Source organism: Schistocerca americana, chromosome 3 (genome assembly GCF_021461395.2).
Source record: "Schistocerca americana isolate TAMUIC-IGC-003095 chromosome 3, iqSchAmer2.1, whole genome shotgun sequence".
In the NCBI taxonomy this organism is placed as follows: domain Eukaryota; kingdom Metazoa; phylum Arthropoda; class Insecta; order Orthoptera; family Acrididae; genus Schistocerca; species Schistocerca americana.
Window position 1 is genome coordinate 819,550,115 of NC_060121.1, and position 10,690 is coordinate 819,560,804.

The window sequence follows — 10,690 nt, forward strand, 5'->3', positions numbered from 1 at the left end:
CGAAGTTCGGAGGGGAGAAACGAGAACAAAAGCCGAGAGCAGAGTCGTGTAAGCTAGAAGGCACTACGATAAAGGACACCCACATCGCTGGCCAACCCCCAAGAGCAGCCACCAGCCCATGTTAAAAGATAGAGCCCTCCAGAAGAACAGTATAGATCTTACGAAAACACGAAATGGGCCACAGCAGCTGCAAGTTTTAGCGTGAGACTATACTCGTCTCTGTTACATAGAAAACATTAAAAACATTGTCCCACCTCAAAAAGTGTAACGTTTCTCATTGGATGGACAGAATTTTTGTAGGTGGAGCTTAAGGTCCACTTTGAGACCTTGATTGGTCAGTTGAAAACACAGCCAGATAGATTTTCTTAAAGCCGGGCATTCCAGTTACAGCAGTAGAGAGGTCAGTTGGAGAAGGACCAGCAGGGCAGTTGGGACGGAGCAGCAGAGAGGTCAGTTGGAGATGGACCAGCAGGGCAGTTGGGAGTCAGCAACAGAGAGGTCAGATGGAGACAGACCAGCCGGGCAGTTGGGACGCAGCAGCAGAGAGGTCAGTTGGAGGCCGACCAGCAGAGCAGTCCAGATGCAGCAGCATAGAGGTCAGTTGGAGACAGACCAGCAGGGTAGTGGGACACAGCAGCAGAGAGGTCAGTTGGAGACGGACCAGTAGGGCAGTTGGGACGCAGTAGCAGAGAGGTCATTTGGAGATGGACCAGTAGGGCAGTCAAATTGCAGCAGCAGAGAGGTAAGTTGAAGACAGACCAACAGGGCAGTTGGGACGCAGCAGCAAGAGGTCAGTTGGAGATGGACCAGCAGGGCATTTGGGACGCAGTACAGAGAAGTTAATATGAGATGGACCAGACAGCATTCAGGTTGCAGCAGCAAAGAGGTCAGTTGGAGATGGACCAGCAGAGCAGTTGGCATGCAGCAGCAGAGAGGTCAGTTGGAGATGGACCAGCAGGGCAGTTGGGATGCAGCAGCAGAGATGTCAGTTGGAGACGGACCAGCATGGCAGTCAGGATGCAGCAACAGAGAGGTCAGTTATAGACGGGCCAGCAGGGCAGTTGGGACGCAGCAACAGAGAGGCCAGTGAGAGACGGACCAGCAGGGCAGTCAGGATGCAGCAACAGAGAGGTCAGTTGGAAATGGACCAGCAGGGCAATCAGTACGCAGCAACAGAGAGCTCAGTGGGAGACAGACCAGCAGGGCAGTTGGGACGCAGCAACAGATAGGTGAGTTGGACCAACAGGGCAGTTGGGACGCAGCAGCAGAGAGGTCAGTTGGAGACGGACCACCAGGGCAGATTGGACGCAGCAGCAGAGAAGTCAGTTGGAGATGGACTGGCAGGGCAATTTGGTCGCAGTAGCGGAGAACTCAGTGGGAGATGGACCAGCAGTGAATTCGGTTTGCAGCAGCAGAGAGGTCAGTTGGAGACGGCCAGCAGGGCAGTTGGGACGCAGCAGCAGACAGGTCAGTTGGAGACGGACCAGCTGGCAGTCAGGACGCAGCAGCAGAGAGATCAGTTGGAGACGGACCAGCAGGGCAGTTGGGATGCAGCAGCAGAGAGGTCAGTTGTAAGTGGACCAGCAGGGCAGTCAGGACGCAGCAGCAGAGAGGTCTTTTGGAGACAGACCAGTAGGGTACTTGGAACGCAGCAGCAGAGAGGTTAGTTGGAGATTGACCAGCAGGGTAGTTGGGTTGCAGCAGCAGAGAGGTCAGTTGAAGACAGACCTGCAGGGCAGTTGGGACACAGCAGCAAGAGGTCAGTTGGAGACGGACCAGTGGGGCAGTTTCGACACAGCAGCAGAGAAGTCAGTTGGAGATGGACTGGCAGGGCAATTTGGTCACAGCAGCAGAGAACTCAGTTGGAGACGGACCACCAGTGAATTCGGGTTGCTGCAGCAGAGAGGTCAGTTGGAGAGGGCCAGCAGGGCAGTTGGGATGCAGCAGCAGACAGTTCAGTTGGAGACAGACCAGCAGGGCAGTCAGGATGCAGCAGCAGAGAGGTCAGTTGGAGACAAACCAGCAGGGCAGTTTGGGATGCAGCAGCAGAGAGGTCAGTTGGAGAATGACCAGCAGGGCAGTTGGGATGCAGCAGCAGAGAGGTCAGTTGTAGCCAGACCAGCAGGGGAGTCAGGATGGAGCAGCAGAGTGGTCAGTTGGAGACAGATCAGCAGGGCAGTCGGGACACAGCAACAGAGAGGTCAGTGGGACACAGACCAGCAGGGCAGTTGGGATGCAGCAGCAGAGGGGTGAGTTGGAGACAGACCAGCAGGGCAGTTGGGACGCAGCAGCAGAGAGGTCAGTTGGAGACCGACCAGCAGGGCAGTTGAGGCACAGGATGAGAGAGGTCAGTTGGAGACGTACCAGCAGGGCAGTTGTGACGTAGTAGCAGAGAGGTCAGTTGCAGATGGACCCGCAGGGCATTCGGGTTGCAGCAGGAGAGAGTTCAGTTGGAGACGGACCAGGACAGCAGTAGGGCACGGAGCAGCATCGGGGATGGAGCGCCAGTAATGTGCTGACAGGCAGTACTTGCCGACAGCCATGGACAGACGTGTACTGCCCGACAGAAAGAGACTGAAGCGGGAACGTCTGTTGGTTGGTCGTACTGTCGGTCGTCTCATCGGCCGACATGTATTGGAACTTTTGACCGTTGTTGTGTGTGTGGCAGTGGGTGAGTTGGCGCGGTGCAGCGAGGAGGTCCCCGTCACGCAGAGTCGGGTCACAGCCACTGCCACTGCAGACGCGGTTGGAGTTGTGAGGCGCTTCTTGCGAGGGTTACTAAGTTCGTCGTCCACCGATCTTGCACTTTAAAGCCTCAACTGCTATCAGTTCTCTTCGTTTGATTCTGGATGTTGCTTTCTGGGATATTCTTGCGAGCAACAATGTGTGTGCATTGAAGTTTGCTAGAACTGCAGCCGTTATCTTGGATGGGGTTAACTTAATTTAATTAACTCCTTCATTAATGAAGTGCACTAGCAGTATCTTCTACCTTGTGGCCTTTAGATTTCCGGTTACCTGCCCTGGGCGTTGAGATTGTTTTTGGCAGTGTATTTTCCTCGTCATGTTGTTGCTGTCCCGCATAGCATGTGGTTCGTCAGCTGAGGTGTGTTGGTAGTTTTCGGCGTTTTTTCTGACTTCGCTGCACTGGGTACCAGTATCCAGAACGTTGTGCCTTTGACGTCTTGTTATCGTTTTGATCGTCGGGTGGAGCAGAACTGATTTTGTTGGTTGGTTTGTTGGCTGGCCTTCGGTCGGGTTGCCTTCCAATTAAGAGGTTGTCGGTCTGGCTGCCTGTCTCATCCAAAAGTGCGTTAGCGTTAGTTCCTAGTCCGAGCCTTGGAACCTTCTGAGCGCCGCTCCTTGTGTTTTTCATGGTGATTTCCTATTAGTCTAACGTACTCTGTGTGGCTTCAGCCGAGTTTAGCTTATTAAAGCTTTTTTCTCTATAGGCCATAAGCTGTAAAATTGTTTTCTCCATGGTGAGTGGCCTTCAGCCGAGTTTTAAACTCTCTTAAATTAAAATTTCAAAATTTTTGTCTTGCCCTTAATTCATAACATTGGTATTCTTCAGTATGTGGCCGTCAGCCGAGTTTAATGTCTCTTAAATTAAAAATTAAAAATTTTGTTATGCTCTGAAGTCATAATATTGTTATCCTTTAGGCCGAGCCGAGTTTTAATCACTCTTAAACTAAACATTTAAAACCTTCGTCTTGCCTCTAGTTATAACATTGTTATTCTTTTGTATGAGACTTTCAGCCGAGTTTGCACGATGTGTTTTAAGCTTCACCGTGAAGGGGGAGGCGGGTTTATAGCGATAAGAAGTGCAATAGTATCGAAGGAAATTGACGGAGATCCGAAATGTGAAATAATTTGGGTGAAGATCACGGTTAAAGCAGGCTCAGACATGGTAATTGGATGTCTCTATAGGCCCCCTGGGTCAGCAGCTCTTGTGGCTGAGCACCTGAAGGATAATTTGGAAAAAATTTCGAGTACATTTCCCCACCATGTTATAGTTCAGGGTGGAGATTTTAATTTGCCGGATATAGACTGGGAGACTCAAACGTTCATAACGGGTGGCAGGGACAAAGAATCTAGTGAAATTTTTTTAAGTGCTTTATCTGAAAACTAGCTTCAGCAGTTAAACATAGAACCGACTCGTGGAGATAACATATTAGGCCTTCTGGTGACAAACAGACCAGAACTATTTGAAACAGTTAACGCAGAACAGGGAATCAGCGATCATAAAGCGGTTACTGCATTGATGATTTTAGCCGTAAACAGAAATATTAAAAAAGGTAGGAAGATTTTTCTGTATAGTGAAAGTGACAAAAAGCAGATTTCAGAGTACCTGATTGCTCAACACATAAGTTTTGTCTCAAGTACAGATAGTGTTGAGGATCAGTGGACAAAGTTCAAAACCATCGTACAATATGTGTTACATGTGTTAGATGTGGAGACTAGAAATCTACTCTGTTGGAATCAGCATGGGTTTTGTAAAAGACGATCGTGAGGAACCCAGCTCGCGCTATTCGTCCACGAAACTCAGACGGCCATAGACACGGGTTCCCAGGTAGATGCCGTGTTTCTAGACTTCCGCAAGGCGTTCGATACAGTTCCCCACAGTCGTTTAATGAACAAAGTAAGAGCATATGGACTATCAGACCAATTGTGTGATTGGATTGAAGAGTTCCTAGATAACAGAACGCAGCATGTCATTCTCAATGGAGAGAAGTCTTCCGAAGTAAGAGTGATTTCAGATGTGCCGTAGGGGAGTGACGTAGGACCGTTGCTATTCACAATACACATAAATGACCTTGTGGATGACATCGGAAGTTCACTGAGGTTTTTTGCGGATGATGCTGTGGTATATCAAGAGGTTGTAACAATGGGAAATTGTACTGAAATGCAGGAGGATCTGCAGCGAATTGACGCATGGTGCAGGGAATGGCAATTGAATCTCAATGTAGACAAGTGTAATGTGCTGCAAATACATAGAAAGAAAGATCCCTTATCATTTAGCTACAATATAGCAGGTCAGCAACTGCAAGCAGTTAATTCCATAAATTGTCTGGGAGTGTGTATTAGGAGTGATTTAAAATGGAATGATCATGTAAAGTTGATCGTTGGTAAAGCAGGTGCCAGACTGAGATTCATTGGAAGAATCCTAAGGAAATGCAATCCGAAAACAAAGGAAGTAGGTTACAGTACGCTTGTTCGCCCACTGCTTGAATACTGCTCAGCAGTGTGGGATCCGTGCCAGATAGGGTTGATGGAGAAGATAGAGAAGATCAAACGGAGAGCAGCGCGCTTCGTTACAGAATCATTTAGTAATCACGAAAGCGTTATGGAGATGGTAGATAAACTCTAGTGGAAGACTCTGCAGGAGAGACGCTCAGTAGCTCGGTACGGGCTTTTGTTGAAGTTTCGAGAATATACTTTCACCGAGGAGTCAAGCAGTATATTGCTCCCTCCTACGTATATCTCGCGAAGAGAGAATGAGGATAAAGTCAGAGAGATTAGAGCCCACACAGAGGCATACCGACAATCCTTCTTTCCACGAACAATACGAGACTGGAATAGAAGGGAGAACCGATAGAGGTACTCAATGTACCCACCGCCACACATTGTCAGGTGGCTTGCGGAGTTTGGATGTAGATGTAGATGCATCAATTCATGTCTATTATGCATTCCCACAGACTTGCGTTATGCCAGGGGGACAATGCGACACTCCACACGTCCAGAATCGCTACAGATTGGCTCCAGAAACACTCTTCTGCGTTTCAACACTTCAGCTGGCCACCAAACTCACCAGACATAAACATTATTGAGCATACCTGGGATGCCTTGCAACGTGCTGTTCATACGAGATCTCCATCCGTTAGTACTCTTACGGATTTATCGACAGCCCTGCAGAATTCATGGTGTCAGTTCCCTCCAGCACTACTTGAGACATTAGTTGAGTTCATGCCACGTCGTGTTGTGGCACTTCTGCATGGTCACGTGTGTCCTACACGATGCTCGGCATGAGTACCAGTTTCTTTGGCTCGTCAGTGTAAGTACATACACTCATGTTTGTCACTTTTGAATACAACGTGGGAGCAGACAGTAATCAATGTTATTACTAGTAAGTAGTTACTATTAAAATCAGTCTTCATCACAAATTTGTTTATTCTAGTAACAGGTTTTGACCACGCCTGTGGTGATCTTCAGACCAAAATGCTGTATGAGCAGGAGCCTCCTTCAGGTGGCGAATCACTGTAAAATTCGTGATCAAGACTGATTTCAATAGTAACTATTACTCATGTCTGTAATTTGTGCGGATTCGAATTCGAACGCAATGTAATATATATATATATATATATATATATATATATATATATATATATGTGTGTGTGTGTGTGTGTGTGTGTGTGTGTGTGTGTGTGTGTGTGTGTGTATGTGTGTGTGTTTGTGTGTATGTCAGACAGGCATAGACTTATTTGTGCGGATTCGAATTCGAACGCAATGTAATATATATATATATATATATATATATATATATATATATATATATATATATATATGTGTGTGTGTGTGTGTGTGTGTGTGTGTGTGTGTGTGTATGTGTGTGTGTTTGTGTGTATGTCAGACAGGCATAGACTTAATATGTTGTAAAGAATGATGTACTAGTTTCCTTTTGAGATTGACTGTGAGAAACAAAATTATCAGCTATAAAAAATGTACATCTACATCCATACTCCGCAAGCCACCTGACGGTGTGTGGCGGATGGTACGTTGAGTAGCTCTATCAGTTCTCCCTTATATTCGAGTCTCTTAGTGTTCGTGGAAAGAATGATTGTCAGTATGCCTCTGTGTGGGGTCTAAATTCTCTGATTTTATCCTCATGGTCTCTTCGCGAAATATACGTAGGAGGGAGCAATATACTGCTTGGCTCCTCGGTGAATGTATGTTCCCGAAACTTCAACAAAAGCCCATACTGAGCTGCTGAGCGTCTCTCCTGCTGAGTCTTCCACTGGAGTTTATCTGTCATCTCCGTAACGCTTTCGCGATTACTAAATGATCCTGTAACGAAGCGCGCTGCTCTCCGTTGGATCTTCTCTATCTCTTCTATCAAGTCTATCTGGTACGGATCCCACACTGCTGAGCAGTATTCAATCAGTGGGCGAACAAGCGTACTGTAACCTACTTCCTTTGTTTTCGGATTGTATTTCCTTAGGATTCTTCCAGTGAATCTCAGTCTGGCATCTGCTTTACCGACGATCAACTTTATATGATCATTCCATTTTAAATCACTCCTAATGCCACTCCCGGATAATTTATGGAAATAACTGCCTGCAGTTGCTGACCTTTTGTATTGTAGCTAAATGATAAGGGTTTTTTCCTTCTATAAATTCGCAGCACATTACACTTGTCTACATTGAGATTCAGTTGCCACTCCTTGCATCATGTGTCAATTGTGCGGATCTGTTGCTTTCTTCGCTGACAGTTTTAACTACGACAATGGGACATTTAAAGCACTATAAAATATGTTTCTCCTATGTATATTATTTTTCATTACGTATTTTTAAGTATAAAATGTATACACAGCTATTGTCACAGAAAACAAGAAAGTGACATTTCTGAATTATGGGCCTATGACTGGAATTCTGATTCTATAGGAATCCGAATTTGCAGTGCGGACGCGGAAATGGAACGATATACCTGACGTCCAAAAGTGCATGATCATTGGCATTCTGGCCAAGGTGGAAGCACTTTCGAGACAGCTAAGTTTTACTATTGCTCACATGCCGCCGTCGTTAAAGTGCACCGCGTATGACAAAATGGTGCTGTTCAAAACCTGCGCCGAGGCAACTTTGGCGGACAACGGGCCATAAATGAGATGGGTGAACGAAGCCTGCGAAGATTTCTGCCGGCTAATAGAAGTGCAACTGTGAAGCAACTCAGATCAACCAAGACGCTACCAACCGTGTCTCCTCAACGGCCACTCAGCGCCCCCGCAGCAGGCGCCTCGCTCAAGACCCATGAAGACTAGGATTTATCAGCGTCGCGGCCGATATTAGTACTCCAGTACCGCAACTCGACATCAAGAGTGGTGACAGGTGGCCTTTTGCGATTAATCACGTCTTATGCTCTAGCGGGCAGGTATCCATCATCTACTAGCAGGAAAATACAACGTGTCACACTGGCGTTCTACGGATAGGAGCGTGGAATGTCAGATCCCTTAATCGGGCCGGTGGTTAGAAAATTTAAAAAGGGAAATGGGAATTATTGAAGTTCGGTGGCAGGAGGATAAAGACTTTTGGTCAGGTGAATACAGGGTTATAAATACAAAATCAAATAAGGATAATGCAGGAGGAGGTTTAATAATGAATAATAAAAATTGGAGTGCGGGTGAGCTACTACCAACAGCATAGTGAACGCATTATTGTGGCCAAGATAGACACGAAGCCCATGCCTACTACAGTAGTTCGAATTTGTATGCCGACTAGGTCTGCAGATTATGAAGAAATTCATGAAATGTACGATGAGATAAAAGAAATTTTTCAGGTAGTGAAGGGAGACGAAAATTTAATAGTCATGGGTGATTGGAATTCGAGAGTAGGAAAAGGAGGAAACATAGTGGGTGAATATGGATTGGGGGAGATAAATGAAAGAGGAAGCCGTTTGGTGGAATTTTGCACAGAGCATAACTTAATAATAGCTAACACTTGGTTCAAGAATCATAAAAGAAGGTTGTATACATGGAAGAAGCCTGGAGATAATAGAAGGTATCAGATAGATTATATAATGGTAAGACAGAGATTTAGGAAGCAAGTTTTAAATTGTAAGACATTTCTAGGGGCAGATGTGGACTCTGACCACAATCTATTGGTTATGAACTGTAGATTAAAACTGAAGAAACTGCAAAAAGGTGGGAATTTAAGGTAATGGGACCTGGATAAACTGGCTAAACCAGATGCTGTACAGCGTTTCAGGGAGAGGTAAGGGAACAATTGACAGGAATGGGGGAAATAAATACAGTAGAAGAAGAATGGCTAGTTCTGAGGGATGAAGTAGTGAAGGCAGCAGGGGATCAAGTAGGCAAAAAGACGAGGGCTAGTAGAAATCCTTGGGTAACAGAAGAAATATTGCATTTAATTGATGAAAGGAGAAAAGATAAAAATGCAGTAAATGAAGCAGGCTAAAAGGAATACAAACGTCTCAAAAATGAGATCGACAGGAAGTGCAAAATGGCTAAGCGGGGATGGCTAGAGGACATATGTAAGGATGTATAGCAAAATACCCTCAGACTTCAAGAAGAATATAATAATTCCAATACCAAAGAAAGCAGGTGTTGACAGATGTGAAAATTACCGAACTATCAGTTTAATAAGTCACAGCTGCAAAATACTAACGCGAATTCTTTACAGACTGATGGAAAAACTTGTTGAAGCCGATCTCGACAAACATCAGTTTGGATTCCGCAGAAATGTTGGAACACGTGAGGCAATACTGACCCTACGACTTATCTTAGAAAATAGATTAAGGAAAGGCAAATCTACATTTCTAGCATTTGTAGACTTAGAGACAGCTTTTGACAATGTTGACTGGAATACTCTCTTTCAAATTCTAAAGGTGTCAGGGGTAAAATACAGGGAGCGAAAGGCTATTTACAATTTGTACAGAAACCAGATGGCAGTTATAAGAGTCGAGGGGCATGAAAGGGAAGCAGCGGTTGGGAATGGAGTGAGCCAGGGTTGTAGCCTCTCCCCGATGTTATTCAATCTGTATGCTGAGCAAGCAGTAAAGGAAACAAAAGGAAAATTCGGAGTAGGTACTAAAGTCCATGGAGAAGAAATAAAAACATTGATGTTCGCCGATGACATTGTAATTCTGTCAGAGACGGCAAAGGACTTGGAAGAGCAGTTGAACGGAATGGACAGTGTCTTGAAAGGACGATATAAGATGAACATCAGCAAAAGCAAAACGAGGAACATGGAATGTAGTCGAATTAAGTCGGGTGATGCTGAGGGAATTGGATTAGGAAATGAGACACTTAAAGTAGTAAAGGAGTTTTGCTATTTCTGGAGCAAAATAACTGATGATGGTCGAAGTAGAGAGGATATAAAATGTAGACTGGCAATGGCAAGGAAAGCGTTTCTGAAGAAGAGAAATTTATTAATATCGAGTATAGATTTAAGTGTCAGGAAGTCGTTTCTGAAAGTATTTGTATGGAGTGTAGCCATGTATGGAAGTGAAACATGGACAATAAATAGTTTGGACAAGAAGAGAATAGAAGCTTTCGAAATGACGTGCTATAGAAGAATGCTGAAGATTAGATGGGTAGATAACATAACTAATGAGGAGGTATTGAATAGAATTGGGGAGAAGAGGAATTTGTGGCACAACTTGACAAGAAGAAGGGACCGGTTGGTAGGACGTGTTGTGAGACATCAAGGGATCACAAATTTAGCATTGGAGGGCAGCGTGGAGGTTAAAAATCGTAGAGGGAGACCAAGAGATGAAGACACTAAGCAGATTCAGAAGGATGTAGGTTGCAGTAAGTACTGGGAGATGAAGAAGCTTGCACCGGATTGAGTAGCATGGAGAGCTGCATCAAACCAGTCTCAGGACTGAAGACAACAACAACACACAGCTCATAGTGTACGCGCGTTGTTCGATGTGCACCATAATGAGCATACCGTTCTCC

The 10,690-nt window shown here is 45.4% G+C and overlaps 1 protein-coding gene across 1 annotated transcript; it reads left to right on the forward strand.

Moving 5' to 3' along the window:
• The first annotated feature begins 460 nt into the window (after positions 1–460).
• Positions 461–2,253, forward strand: LOC124606422. The gene is made up of 4 exons (XM_047138404.1): positions 461–644; positions 877–1,162; positions 1,247–1,564; positions 1,686–2,253. The coding sequence occupies exons 1-4, from the start codon at positions 461–463 to the stop codon at positions 2,251–2,253; spliced, it is 1,356 nt and encodes a 451-aa protein (XP_046994360.1).
• The last annotated feature ends 8,437 nt before the right edge of the window (positions 2,254–10,690 follow it).